We start from the raw sequence: 15,824 nt of genomic DNA, 5'->3' as shown, positions 1-15,824 counted from the left end.
GAGGAAGATGAAGATACTAACTAAATAGTAGAGGCATCTTTTTTATATTTTTATGAAGCTGTGATTCATTTGAATTGCTTTACTATCATCACCTCAAAGTAAGTGTAATCTGCACCAACTGCTATTTTTTCAAAGGCAACTTACATTATAGTTCCATCTGATATTTAAAGTAAATACATAAGAATGAAATTTTAACAAAATTTTGCATAGCAGTTAGAACTATAAAGTCTAGAATCAAACCATGTGGACTCCACACCTTAGTATCAAGTTTTCATAAAATAAGTAACATTCTCTCTGTGCTTTGGTTTCCTCAACTATAGACTAAAGGTAATAATCATCACTGCCTTACAGAATTTTCAATGAATTTAATGAAGTATGACATGAAGGTACTTCCAATAGTTCATGGAAACTGGAGTTAAAAGATAAGTTTATTTGGTGTAAAAATATATGCCTAGCTTCTCATAATACATTTTTCTATGTACTTTTCATGTATTTACATTTTATTTATGTATTTGAAAGGCAGGATATCAAAGAGAAGGAAAGAAAGGGAGAAGACAGAAAGAAAGAGAGAGAGAGTGAGAGAGAGAGAGGAAAGAAGGAAGGAAGGAAGGAAGGAAGGAAGGAAGGAAGGAAGGGAGGAAGGGAGGAAGGGAGGGAAAGAAATTTCCATCTGTTGGTTCACTTCCCAAATGTAAATCCATTAAAGCCACTCTATCAAGCAAGTCAAGTGAGGGTTCCAGAATCCAAGAAGAAGGTGATGCAAGCATCATGCAGGCCCAATTAGATCCTGTATTCTTTCTCAGTGACATGCTAGAAAAGAAGGTGGCTGAGTTGGTGAAGTTCCTGAGTGTCAAGTATGTAACAAAGGAGTCCATCACAGAAGCAGAAATGCTGAAGAGTGTCATCAGAGAGCATGAGGATGACTTCTCTGTGATCTTCAAGAAGGCCTGTGAATGTGTGGAGGTGGTCTTTGGCATCGAGGTGAAGCAGGTGGATCCCATAAGTCACACCTATTTGCTCATAAAAAGCCTGGATCTCACCTAAGATGGGAGGCTGAGTGATTAGCAATGCATTCCCAAGAATGGCCTCCTAATCCTTATTCTGGGTGTAATCTTTATGGAGGGCAACCATGCCACAATGGAGAAAATCTGGGAGGTGCTGAATATGGTAAGCATGTTTGCTAAGAAGAAAGCTTTCATCTGTGGGGAGCCCAAGAAGTTCATCACCAAAGAATTAGTGCAGGAAGAATACCTGGAATACCAGCAGGTACCCCACAGTGATCCTGCATGCTGTGAATTCCTCTGGGGCCCAAGGGCTTATGTTGAGACCAGCAAGATGAAGGTCCTGGAGATTTTCTCTAGGATCAGTGGGAGTGTTCCCACTTCCTTCCCATCCTTGTATGAGGAGGCTTTGAGAGAGGAGGAGGAGAAAGCCAAAGCTACACTTTCCAACATTGATAATTTTGTGGTGGCCAGTTCACAATCAAGATCCATGTCCAAAAACTTGTGATTTTTCACTCTGTTTCTGAAGAGGGCAAAGTGTTAAGTAATGGAGAGCTGTATGTCAATTTATTCCCCCTTTGGTGTTTTTTCAAATGTTACTTCTTTTAAAAGGTGTAGTAGCTTCAGGATCCTGGTTCTTAAATCACACTGGTCACATTTATTTCTTATTAGCAGATTTAAGAATAACAATTTTGGCTGGCGCCGGCACCCCTAGTTCTAGTCCCAGTTGGGGTGCCGGTTCTGTCCCAGTCGCTCCTCTTGCAGTCCAGCTCTCTGCTGTGGCCCGGCAAGGCATTTGAGGATGGCCCAAGTACTTGGGCCCTGCACCCGCATGGGCGACCAGGAGGAAGCACCTGGCTCCTGGTTTCGGATCAGCGGAGTGCCAGCCATAGCGGCCATTTAAGGGGTAAACCAACGGAAGTAAGCCCTTTCTCTCTGTCTCTCTCACTGTCTAACTCTGCCTGTCAAAAAAAAAAAAGAATAACAATTTTGCTATTCTGTAAAACAAATTGGAAAACGTTTCTTCTGATTTTGTGATCTTAAAGAATGTAAGTTGGCATTGGAATAGGAACACCTTAGAAATGTGAAAGATCCTTCATGATTCTGCACGTGGAAATCCAATTTTCCCAGCACCATTTATTGAATAGACTGTCCTTACTCCAGGGATTGGTTTTGGATCTTTGGTCAAATATAAGTTGGCTGTAGAAGTTTGGATTGATTTCTGGTGTTTCAATTCTGTTCCATTGGTTTATCCATCTGTTTCTGTACCAGTACCATGCTGTTTTGATAACAACTGCCCTGTAGTATGTCCTGAAATCTGGTATTGTGATGCCTCCGGCTTTGTTTTTGTTGTACAAAATTGCTTTAGCTATTCGAGGATTCCTGTGTTTCCATATGAATTTCAGCATCATTTTTTCCCCATCTGAGAAGAATGTCTTTGGTATTTTGATTGGTATTGCATTGAATCTATAAATTGCTTTGGGGAGAATGGACATTTTGATGATGTTGATTCTTCCTATCCATGAGCATGGAAGATTTTTCCATTTTTTGGTATCCTCTTCTATTTCTTTCTGTAAGGTTTTGTAGTTTTCATTGTAGAGATCTTTAACGTCTTTGGTTAAGTTTATTCCAAGGTATTTGATTGTTTTTGTAGCTATTGTGAAAGGGATGGATTTTAGAAGTTCTTCCTCAGCCATGGCATTGCCTGTGTATACAAAGGCTGTTGATTTTTGTGCATTGATTTTATATCCTGCTACTTTGCCAAACTCTTCTATGAGTTCCAATAGTCTCTTAGTAGAGTTCTTTGGGTCCCCTAAATAAAGAATCATATCATCTGCAAAGAGGGATAGTATGACTTCTTCCTTCCCAATTTGTATACCTTTAATTTGTTTTCTTGCCTAATGGCTCTGACCAAATCTTCCAGTACTATATTGAATAGCAATGGTGAGAGTGGGCATCCCTGTCTGGTACCAGATCTCAGTGGAAATGCTTCCAACTTTTCCCCAATCAATAGGATGTTGGCCGTGGGTTTTTTCATAAATTGCTTTGATTGTATTGAGGAAAGTTCCTTCCATACCCAATTTGCTTAGAGTTCTCTTCATGAAAGGGTGTTGTATATTATCAAATGCTTTCTCTGCATCTATTGAGATAATGATATGGTTTTTCTTCTGCAGTCTGTTAATGTGGTGTATCACGTTGATTGATTTGCAAACATTGAACCATCCCTGCATACCAGGGATAAATCCCACTTGGTCTGGATGGATGATCTTTCTGATGTGTTGTTGTATTCTATTTGCCAGAATTTTATTGAGGATTTTTGCATCTATGTTCATCAGGGATTCATCAGGCATATTGGATTTCCACGTGCACAATCATGAAGCAAGACCCCTACCTTATAGCTTACACAAGAATTCACTCAACATGGATTAAAGACTTAAATCTACGACCCCACACCACCGAAATATTAGAGAACATTGGAGAAAACCTGCAAGATATAGGTACCAGCAAAGACTTCTTGGAAAAGACCCCAGAAGCACAGGCAGTCAAAGCAAAATTTTAACATTTGGGATTGCATCAAATTGAGAAGTTTCTATACTTCAAAAGAAACAGTCACAAAAGTGAAGAGGCAACAGACAGAATGGGAAAAAATATTTGCAAACTATACTACAGATAAAGGGTTGATAACCAGAATCTACAAAGAAATCAAGAAACTCCACAACATCAAAACAAACAACCCACTTAAGAGATGGGCCAAACACCTCAACAGACATTTTTCCAAAGAGGAAATCCAAATGGCCAACGGACACATGAAAAAAATGTTCAAGATCACTAACAATCAGCGAAATGCAAATCAAAACCACAATGAGCTTTCACCTCACCCCGGTGAGAATGGCTCACATTCAGAAATCTACCAACAATAGATGCTGGAGAGGATGTGGGGAAAAAGGGACACTAACCAACTATTGGTGGGAATGCAAACTCGTTAAGCCACTATGGAAGTCAGTCTGGAGATTCCTCAGAAACCTGAACATAACCCTACCATACAACCCAGCCATCCCACTACTTGGAATTTACCCAAAGGAAATTAATTTGGCTAATAAAAAAGCCATCTGCACATTAATGTTTATTGCAGCTCAATTCACAATAGCTAAGATCTGGAACCAACCCAAATGCCCATCAACAGTAGACTGGATAAAGAAATTATGGGACATGCACTCTATAGAATACTATACAGCAGTCAAAAACAGTGAAACCCGGTCATTTGCAACAACATGGAGGAATGTGAAAAACATTATGCTGAGTGAATTAAGCCAGTCCCAAAGGGACAAATATCATATGTTCTCCATGATCGGTGACAACTAACTGAGCACCAAAGGGGAAACCTTTTGAAGTAAAATGGACACTATGAGAAACAGTGACTTGATCAGCTCTTGTGCTGACTGTTGATGTACAATGCAATACTTTATCCATTTTATTATTTTTTTGTTTTGTTCTAGTACTATTGGTTGAACTCTGTAATTAACACACAATTATTCTTAGGTGTTTAAATTTTAACTGAAAAGTGATCCCTGTTAAATATACGAATGGGAAAAAGAGAAGGAGGAGTTGTACAATTTGGGACATGCTCAATCGGACTTGCCTCAAATGGTGGAGTTAGAAATGTGCCAGGGGATTCCAATTCAATCCATTCAGGGTGGCATGTACCAATGCCATCTCACTAGTCCAAGTGATCAATTTCAGTTCACATTTGATCACGCTGATAGGTCTAAGAGTCAAAGGGATCCCACAAACAAGACTAGTGTCTTCGAATACTAACTGATAGCATCAAAAAGTGAGAGAATGATCCATCCTGGGAAGCGGGATACACAGCAGACTCATAGAATGGCAGATGTCCTAAATAGCACTCTGGCCTCAGAATCAGCCCTTCCTTAAGGCATTTGGATCTGGCTGAAGAGCCCATGAGAATATTGTAGGCATGGAAAGCCAAGACTCTGTGGAAAAAAAAATAACCTAAATAAAAGATCTCTGTGAGTGAGATCCCAGTGGAAAGAACGGGGCCATCAAAGAAGGAGGTACCTTTCTCTTAAGGGAGGAAAGAACTTCCACTTTGACTATGACCCTGTCGCAATAAGGTCAAAGTCAGTGAACTCAAAAGGCTTCCATAGCCTTGGCAACTCATGCTAGAGCCTAGGCAGCTTACTGACGCCATAAACAAGAGTGTCAAATTGTTAAATCAACAACAGGAGTCACTGTGTACTTACTTCTCAGGTGGGATCTGTCCTTAAATTGTTGTCCAATGTGAAGTAATGTTATTACTAGTACTGAAACAGTATTTTACACTTTGTGTTTCTGTGTGGGTGCAAACTGATGAAATCTTTACTTAATATATACTAAATCTATCTTCTGTATATAAAGATAATTGAAAATGAATCTTGATGTGAATGGAATGGGAGAGGGAGTGGGAGATTGGAGGGTTGCGAGTGGGAGGGAAATTATGGGGGGGGAACCATTGTAATGCATAAACTGTAGTTTGGAAATTTATATTTACTAAATAAAAAAAAAATAAGGTAGACCCCCCCAAAAAAAAGAAATGTGAAAGATCCTAGTAATAACATAGATGATATTAGTAAATTCTGGAAAAAATGTGAAGTATGGTCAATCCTAGTATTCTTGTATCTCTTTATCTGTCATTTGAAAAATAAAAGATATATATTGCTTGGCTTTTTCAAGAATGTCTGAGAAATTAAACCTTAACAAATGGGATCCCTGGTTCACTTGCTCATTTCTCCTCCAATCATCCATTGAACATCTGTTCACTGTGAACCATTGCGTTAGTTGTGATACCAAGAGGAGCAGGGAAGATGATGATGAGATGTTTTCTAAAACATAAGGAGCAAGGAAAAGGAAGAATGAGGGAAGACTCGGCTGGCGCCATGGCTCACTAGGCTAGGTGTGCCTTGCGGTGCCAGCACACCGGGTTCTAGTCCCGGTCGGGGCACCGGATTCTGTCCCGGTTGCCCCTCTTCCAGGCCAGCTCTCTGCTGTGGCCAGGGAGTGCAGTGGAGGATGGCCCAAGTGCTTGGGTCCTGCACCCGATGGGAGACCAGGAGAAGCACCTGGCTCCTGCCATCGGATCAGCACGGTGCGCAGGCCGCAGCGCGCCTACCATGGCGGCCATTGGAGGGTGAACCAATGGCAAAGGAAGACCTTTCTCTCTGTCTCTCTCTCTCACTGTCCACTCTGCCTGTCAAAAAAAAAAAAAAAAAAAAGAATGAGGGAAGACTCCAGATGTGAGCAGTCAAATGTAGATGCCCTGATCCAAGGCAGTTTGAGGAAAGCTGTAGTTCTTTCTGTGGGAGTTAATTTTGAGTTAAGCTGTGGAATTGGGACAGGGGCCAGACTCTCAGACACTGTGTCTTACAGATGAGAGAAGAGCCTGGAATCAAAAATTGCTTTTATTAGTTTCTTCTGGATTATGGACAAATCAGAACGAAAAATAAAAATCTCTACCTGGGCCAGGTATAGAAGGTGCCCAGTGCTCTTGTCCTGGTGCGGTTGAGACCGTGCACAAACTAGCTGTGTGATACAAATCTGCAAGGATTTCCTGAGAAGTAGATTTTTAATTTGAGGTGGTGCTTAGGCTGGCTTCCTTCCCCTGGCATGGGAGGGCCAGTACCCACTCCATTAAAAGGATATTTTAATTAGGTGCACTGAATTGCAATTTGAACAACTGTAATGGGGACTAGATTTTTGGCGTGGATAAAAATAATGGTTTGGACAGAGATGGAGGGAAGAAAGGATTTAGTACATGACTAAAATTCTAGGAGCTTTGACTTGCATTCAGTTGGGAAAAATTCCACCACATTTCAAATTAAATAAGACCTACCAGTAATAGAAATTTATTGTATTTTATTTACAAAGCAATATTTCTGGCCCATTTAATGTATCATATTTTAGAATTCTGCATATTATCTGGGATATGTGTCTGTGTCTGATATCTGTATCTCCTCTCCCCCCTCCCCAGCCAACTACAACAGGCAAATACACACAGACACATACACAATCTCAGAGAAAGTGATAGATTAGATTTGGGGTAAAAATATTAGAAATAACTACCATTTGTTAAAGATCCAATATACATCAGGCACTGTTCTTTTAGTATTACATATATTGCAGCAGTTCTACAAGACAGGACTTATCAAACCCATTTTATAGAGAAATGAAATTGTGGCTCTTATCACTTGGGAATTTGCCTGAGACCACATGGCGAGTAAATGACAGGACTGGGACTTGGTCATTGACTTGAATTCATTGAGACACACCCTGTCTTCACTTCTCCCATCCTGAGAACGAACTTCTGTCTCAATTGATTTCTCTTTCAGTAGTTTTGCAGGCAACAAAATAAACCTACAGCCAAGATACTAAAAGCAGGCCTACAAAAGGTGGGCAACACAAGAATCAAAATACAACTTGGGGATTCTATGTGGGCTTTATTAATCTAGAGTCTTCCCACCTGAATCTCAGGAAGCTGGGGAGCTGACTCTGCCCTAGATCTGGCAGTTTTGTCCCAACCCAGCACTTTCACGCATTACAGTACCCTTCTCTTGTGTCCTCTGTGAGTCTACCCAGTGGAACTTGGTGTGCTTACAAGCTCATTACTGAGTGCTCTTCCTCTAATGGCTGTGCTCTTATCTTATAGAAGGGCCCAAAATCACGTGCCCTTCCCCTAACATAGAGCATTCCTCCTCCCTAATGAAATCTCCTGCATGTTCCATCCCTCTTTTTTGAACCTCTCTGATAGCAACAGCCCAATCAACCTAAAAGTGTACTTTGAGGGATGTTTTGACACCTAGTCATCTTCAACAATTTTCAAGTTGTTTCTCACATAGACTGATGAGTCACAGTTGATTTTCACAAAATCTAATAGTTCTGGGATTTAACATTAAAGTTAAGTGGGAGAGACTTTGAAATCAACCTGATGCTGGCAGTAGAGCTTTAATAAGATGTGTTAGTTGAATCAGTCCACTGAATACATTGACAGATGATGATTGAAACACGAAATTTCATAGGCAGATGAAGAAGGACTATAGAAATTACATGTTAACAAATAGTTACAAGAGGCCAAATTCTTCAAACCCTGGACTCCTCCTAGGAGGTGAGGAGTGGATGCTTGGTAGACATTCTAGCTCTGATAAAAAAAAGAATCTGTTTAACCATTCTTCTATTGCTCATGTCTGTTTCTGCCCCCACGGTGAAATCCTGATGTGCAGTTTACTAAACGCCACCTTTACAGATGTTCAGGAATGTTCAGTCAAGTGGAGAGTGGTGGATGCTCCTAAGTTAATTTTTTTCCAACACACACACACACACACACACAGGTTACCTATATTTTTATTGGAATTACACTGAATTATATATTAATTTGCAGAGGATTGATATCTTTAAAAATGAGTTTCATAATCCAAGGACATGGTAGATCTATTACTTAAATATTCTTTAATTTTTCTTGGCATAGTAAAACATTAGCTGTTTTACTATGGTAAATAGTGTGTCTTTTGATCACCAAGGATTCATTCAAAGTGCCTAGGAATTTTTGATCACCAAGGATTCATTCAAAGTGCCTAGGAATATAACTGATTAGTATACGTTGATTTTGTATTGGCAGCCTCTCTCAATAATTGACAATATGAATTAAGCAAAAATTAGGAAGTACATGGAATTTTTGACAAAGAAATGCCAACTCATTTAATTGACATTTATAGGATATTTTGCAGAACAATGGCAATACAAAAAAAGTTTTAAAGTGTGTGTGAAATATTTACCAACTTAGATGGTATTTTAGGCCAAAGAAAGTTCAAATAATTTAAGAAGATCTAAAGCCTACAAAGTATGAACTCTGGTTATGATGATAAGAAAATATATATAAATAGCAAAGATATCTGAAAAATCTCTAAGCACTTGAAAACTAACTAATACACATCTAATAACTCATGGTTCAAAAAGAAATAGGACAATGAATTCATTTGCTATGATCAACGATTAGAAACATCCAAACCTGAATAACAATATATCTAATAAAGAAATTGAATTTTTAATTAATAAGAGAGAATTTCCAGCCTAGTAAGATTTACAGAAGCTATTGCACAGGCCAATGTAGAATTTCCTGTTAACATTTAAAGCATTCTTTAAAACCTAAGTGTGGTCTTGTAATTGAAAGTAGCAGAAAAAGTTGGCAAATTTCAAGGTAAATTTGGTTTTCTCAGAAACGTCTACAATAAATTAAGAGGGTCACTATAAAAAGGAATGATTTTTTTATTTAGCATCTACTACATGACAGTTTATGGGAGAGGTTAGAAGTGCTGATCCACATCTTTTCTTCCTCTCTTTCCTGGACAGTTCAGCTGTCGGTAGGCAGGAACTAGCATGCCATTTTCATGCTGTTTCTCCCATTCAGCAGCAAACATGTCAACCACATGTCAAGACAGTGGAGGTGCAACATGAAAACAGCCTGGATAGCTGTGTGGCCTGAAACGAGAGATCCCCTCCCAATTCACATAAGATTAATGTGAATAAAAAACTCCACTTTTATCCTGTTAAGTCATTGAACTTTCAGATTTTGTCTGTTGCATCAGGTAGCAGTTACTTAGCTGCTTAATAGCTTTTATAATATTTTAACATCCACATAAATATATTAAATGTATGTTTATATTAATTTATGTTTATATTACTTAAGTATTTATATTACAAAAGAAACTGTGAAGATATATTCATTGCAGAAAATTCTTTTTTAAAAGATTTACTTTTTTATTTGAAAGTGTTGCAGAGAAGGAAAAACAGAGAGAGACAGAGAGAGAGACAGAAACAGCTTTCATTTCCAGATGGCCACAATGATGAAGGCTGGGCCATGCCAAAGTCAGGAGCAAGAGCTTCATCTGGGTTTTGCTCATGGGTAGCAGGAACCCAAACATTGGGCCATCTTCTTCTTTTTCCAGGCCATTAGCAGGGATATGGGTAAGAAGTGGACCAGCTAGGACAGGAACTAGTGCTCATATGGGATGCCAGTGTCTCAAGTGGCAGTTTTACCTGTTGCACCACAACACTGGCCCTAGAAAATTCTGAAAATAAAAATTGGTCACAATTCTTGACTTGACAAAGTTTCTCCAAAAATTCAGGCCCCTCCTCAGAGGTAACCACAGTGAACAATCTAATGTTTAATATTTTAAGGCTGTTCTAGGATTTCTTTCATAGATGGTTATGCTATAAAAGTATATTGTGTTTTTTTAAGTGGGTTGTTTGTTTTGTTGTTGTGGATTTTCTTGATTTCTTTGTAGATTCTGGTTATCAATCCTTTATCTGTAGTATAGTTTGCGAATATTTTTTCCCATTCTGTTGGTTGCCTCTTCACTTTCCTGACTGTTTCTTTTGAAGTACAGAAACTTCTCAATTTGATGCAATCCCAAATGTTAATTTTGGTTTTGACTGCCTGTGCTGTTGGAGTATTTTCCAGGAAGTCTTTGCCTGTGTCTATATCTTGCAGGGTTTCTCCAATGCTCTCTAATAATTTGATGGTTTCGGGTCGTAGATTTAAGTCTTTAATCCATGTTGAGTGAATTTTTGTGTAAGGTGATAGGTATGGGTCTTGCTTCAAGCTTCTGCATGTGGAAATCCAATTTTCCCAGCACCATTTATTGAATAGACTGTCCTTATTCCAGGGATTAGATTTGGATCTTTGGTCAAATATAAGTTGGCTGTAGATGTTTGGATTGATTTCTGGTGTTTCTATTCTGTTCCATTGGTCTATCCATCTGTTTCTGTACCAGTACCATGCTGTTTTGATAACAACTGCCCTGTAGTATGTCCTGAAATCAGGTATTGTGATGCCTCCGGCTTTGTTTTTGTTGTACAGGATTGCTTTGGCTATTCGAGGTCTTCTGTGTCTCCATATGAATTTCAGCATCATTTTTTCCAGATCTGAGAAGAAGGTCTTCGGGATCTTGATGGGTATTGCATTGAATGTATAAATTGCTTTTGTGAGAATAGACATTTTGAAGATATTGATTCTTCCAATCCATGAGCATGGAAGATTTCTCCATTTTTTGGTATCCTCTTCTATTTCTTTCTGTAAGGTTTTGTAGTTTTCATCGTAGAGATCTTTAACGTCTTTGGTTAAGTTTATCCCAAGGTATTTGATTGTTTTTGTAGCTATTGTGAATGGGATTGATTTTAGAAGTTCTTCCTCAGCCGTGGCATTGCCTGTGTATACAAAGGCTGTTGATTTTTGTGCATTGATTTTATATCCTGCTACTTTGCCAAACTCTTCGATGAGTTCCAGCAGTCTCTTAGTAGAGTTCTTTGGGTCCCCTAAATAAAGAATCATATCATCTGCAAAGAGGGATAGTTTGAGTTCGTCCTTCCCAATTGGTATCCCTTTAATTTCTTTTTCTTGCCTAATTGCTCTGGCCAGAACTTCCAGAACTATATTGAATAGCAGTGGTGAGAGAGGGCATCCCTGTCTGGTACCAGATCTCAGTGGAAATGCTTCCAACTTTTCCCCATTCAATAGGATGTTGGCCGTGGGTTTTTCATATATTGCTTTGATTGTATTAAGGAATGTTCCTTCCATACCCAGTTTGCTTAGAGTTTTCATCATGAAAGGGTGTTGTAGTTTATCAAATGCTTTCTCTGCGTCTATTGAGAGAATCATATGGTTTTTCTTCTGCAGTCTGTTAATGTAGTGTTTTTTTAACATGTATGGCAATGAAGTACATATTCATCTGACACTTACCTTTGCCACTTATGGATGCATGACCTTTCCATGACAACACATATAGATCTATTTCACTTTCCTAAGTATATCCTAAAATTCTAAAGAACATATTATCATAATTAATTAAATAGTATCCTCCTGATGGACACATTTATTTCTCATTTTAGCATGATTAATTGAACTTAACATATTTGAAAACACATTCTGGGGCAAATGTGTATTTTTTTCTCATAAGAAAGACATTTTAAAGTGGAAAGTTGGGCTAAAGTGGAAAGAATATTTAGTTGTGGGGCAAAATTATAGATGAGAAAATTTGTCTTAATGTTGTTTTAATTTATATTTCTCCATTTTCTCATTAAATTACATTGAAAAATTAAGTTAATCTCTCATCTATATCAAGCTGGATTTATATGGTGAAGTCCAGAGTAACAGGAATCCTCTTGGGTATGACTTAAAATTCTGAAACACCAACAGAACATTTTCCCTTTGCATCAGGGGGAGACAAGGATTTTGTGAGCAAGCAAGGGCAGGGAACACTAGAGGAATGCAGTAGAAAGCAATTGCCAGAGTCCGTGAGGAGAACACGTGCAACACCAGTTCTCAGAGGCTAAGGCTGGCTGTGGTTCACAGCTCTGGTATAATGTGAAGAAGTGACCAAGAAAAGAGAAGGCGAAGATCTTGCATGGGGAGCATGGTGGTATGAGACAACTGAAGAGAATAGGCTTGGGGAATCCCTTAAGCATTGTTGGTAGCCTGAAGCCTCAGTATGGCCTGGGTAGACAGGGAGTGGACTAGCAGCATGTCAGACCCAGGTCCTTGCTTCAGCATCACCCCTGTTTCCTGTCAGGAAGAGCATGGCTGACTCCATGCATCATTTTTGATGATCTTCCTTTCCTGACCACTCTACTGTTCTAGGATGTCCTAAGATGAAGTGATACTTGCTGTAGGCTGGCCCATGCCCCTCTTCTGTGGGCTATGGAAGCTCATGAATTGAGGGGCCTGGAGACTGGCAGATGAGACTGGCAGGAATGCCAATGAGCAGAGAGAGGGAGCACAGAGCAGGTAATCTCTAGGAAAAATTGCCTCATTGACTCTGCAGATAAAGGGTTTGGGGCAGAAATGCCTTGAAAATGTCACAGATGGTGTCTCCAGGTCAGACTGCCTCTCTTGGACTTGGTGCTATTGGCACCTTAGAGAACAGGTGTCCTGTGCCTGTGACTGCTGGCTCATGTTGCCGCCAGATGCTGTCTGGATAGAGGACTATCCCAGCGTGCAGATATTGCATGGAAAACCCATGAAGATGGCATGATTCCTTGTTAAAGTAGCAGGAGAATGTTGGGCCAAAAGCAAGATGCACTATGCATCAAGCTGTTGAGGTTATGCCGCCCTTTAAGATGATGTATAGGACTGGGGATGAGATATCCACAACAATCTCAGGGATGGTTTCCCATGAGAATTCTGAAGTTACCCGAGCCACTCTAGTAGTTTAACTTGTTTTCCCCCAGAGGGCCAAAAGTTCCAAGCATAATACAAAGTCCAAAGTTTGAATGAACAAATGTGATCCTCTGATGCTTTTTCAAATACATTCCTACATATATGCAGCAAACATTGAATGCATGTGGAGAAAAAATATAGATTTAGAAAACATTGAGGTTTGTGTACATCAGGGCTCATACCTCTCTTGAAGCATGATTGGTAAGCAAAATCACACAAAACTTCATGAATCTAGGGAATAGTTTAAAGGAAATACTTAGATAGAACCAAAGATAGACAAATAGGATTTCAACAAGCTAAATTGCTTCTGTGAGGCAAAGGAAATAATCAGCAGCATGAAGAGACAAGCTACAGAACAAAAGCAAATATAGCAAACTCTATGCTTGACAAATATTTAATACCTAGAATATATAAGGAAATCAAACAACTCAATAGTATAAAATAATAATCTACTTAAAATATTTCTGCATTTCTTAAAGGAATTCATACAAATTGACAACAGGTACATGAAAAAATGCTCAACATGGCTAATCACCAGAGAAATGCAGATCAAAACAGAATGATATACCACCTCACTCCAATAATTTGGCTATTTTCAAAAATACAAAAGATAGCAAGTGTTGGTGAAGATGTAGAGAAAAGACAACTTCTTTATGATGTTTATAGGAATATAAATTAGTACAGTCATTATGGAAAATAATATGGAGCTTACTAAAAATACTAAAAACATAGCTAACTATTATCCAGTAAGCCTAATACTGAATATATATCCAATGGAAATGAAATTAGTCTGTAGGCCGGCACTGTGGCTCAATAGGCTAATCCTCCACCTTGAGGCGCTGGCACACCCGGTTCTAGCCCCGGTCAGGGCACCGGATTCTGTCCCGGTTGCCCCTCTTCCAGGCCAGCTCTCTGCTATGGCCAGGGAGTGCAGTGGAGGATGGCCCAAGTTCTTGGGCCCTGTACCCCATGGGAGACCAGGAGAAGCACCTGGCTCCTACCATCGGAACAGCGCGGTGCGCCGGCCTCAGCGCGCCGGCCACGGCGGCCATTGGAGGGTGAACCAACGGCAAAAGGAAGACCTTTCTCTCTCTCTCTCTCTCTCTCTCTCTCTCTCACTGTCCACTGCCTGTCAAAAAAAAAAAAAGAAATTAGTCTGTACAAGAGATGTCTGCAGGCCCATGTTTATTGCAGCATTATTCAAAATAGCCAAGAAACGATAAGCCAAGTTTAAATCTAATGTGAATAGATAAATAAAATATGGTATATATACACAATTGGATAGTACTCACTTGCAGAAAAAGGATGGGATATTTGAAGCCACATGGATGTAATTGGAGGTCATGATGTTAAGTGAAATAAGCAAGCATATAAAGACAAGTATCAAACCATCTCACTAATTTGTGGAGTCTAAAAAGATAATCTTATAGAAATTAAATATAATGGTATTTGTCAGAGTCTACGGAGGGACTGGGGAGGACAGAAGGAGAAATGTTGATTACTGAGTACTAATTTTATAGCTAGATAGGGGTGAGAAATTCCATGGTTATACTACACAGAAGGTTGGCTACAGATAGTGATAATGCACTATATATTTCTGCATAAAGAGAAAAAAAAATAGAAGATAGGATGTTTGCATGTTTTCACCATGGGAAAATGTTAAGTGTTTGAAGAGACGAAATATATTTACTCTGTTTGGTTGGTATACAATGTATACATGCTTCAAAACATCATATCGTGCCCCATAAATATGCATGATTTTTATTTTTGTTAAAATATCTTGTAAAACAAAAATTAGAAAAAAATCCAGTGTTTCTTTAAATACACGCCAGTGTCCATGTCTGTATATTTGTGGCTTATAATGTGTGTGTGTGTATATATGTGTGTGTGTGTAGTTATATATAAGATTTTATATCTCAGATCATATTTGAGACTCTAGTATTGTAGGAACCAAGCCCAGACACTTACTCCTCTAAACTAATGTGTCTGTTTTAGGCAGATTGCAGCTCTGCAGTAATTAATGTTTCTCAAAAAAAAAAATAGGCAAAAGGCTGGATGCAATCTGGGTCTCAGGTTCTAGGAGGTCATGGCTCCATTATCCATCCTTCATCTAACTTAGAACAGTGGTGTCAAAATATTAGTTTATGGACCTGTCATTCACTCTGTAACCTTCTAAAGAAAATCAGTCCATGAACATGAGGAAAGCAGAGTACTGTGACTGCAGTGAGAACTGTAAGACTAGAATCCTGTCCATTCAGTTCCCTCCCTTCTGCCTTCAGTGTAGCAGGCCCTGGCAGTCAACCAGAAAACTCTAGGCTTCCCTTGAGCACAACTAGAAGACCTAGATGACCATTTCTAAGACATGAACTTCATCATACTCCTTTGCAGGCATCCATTTGTCAACACAGAATGGATTCCATTCTGAACAATGCACTGAATCCCAATTTTCCCTCTTAGCTGTCTGATATAATTAGCAATCCATGGCCCACCAACCTCAGCATCTCCAACATACCTTAATTTTGTTTAAACTATATTTTCATAGGTTATACAAAACTGAACTT

At 39.1% G+C, this 15,824-nt stretch overlaps 1 protein-coding gene across 1 annotated transcript; it reads left to right on the top strand.

Moving 5' to 3' along the window:
* The first annotated feature begins 768 nt into the window (after positions 1-768).
* Positions 769-1,509, top strand: LOC133752488 (putative MAGE domain-containing protein MAGEA13P). Its single transcript, XM_062182996.1, is given in 1 exon segment — positions 769-1,509. A coding segment is annotated over 1 exon segment (741 nt).
* Positions 1,510-15,824: the final 14,315 nt, after the last annotated feature.

Source organism: Lepus europaeus, chromosome X, assembly GCF_033115175.1.
Source record: "Lepus europaeus isolate LE1 chromosome X, mLepTim1.pri, whole genome shotgun sequence".
Classification (NCBI taxonomy): domain Eukaryota; kingdom Metazoa; phylum Chordata; class Mammalia; order Lagomorpha; family Leporidae; genus Lepus; species Lepus europaeus.
The sequence above is the reverse complement of the archived record's forward strand: the minus strand, read 5'-3'. Positions and strand labels throughout refer to the sequence as shown.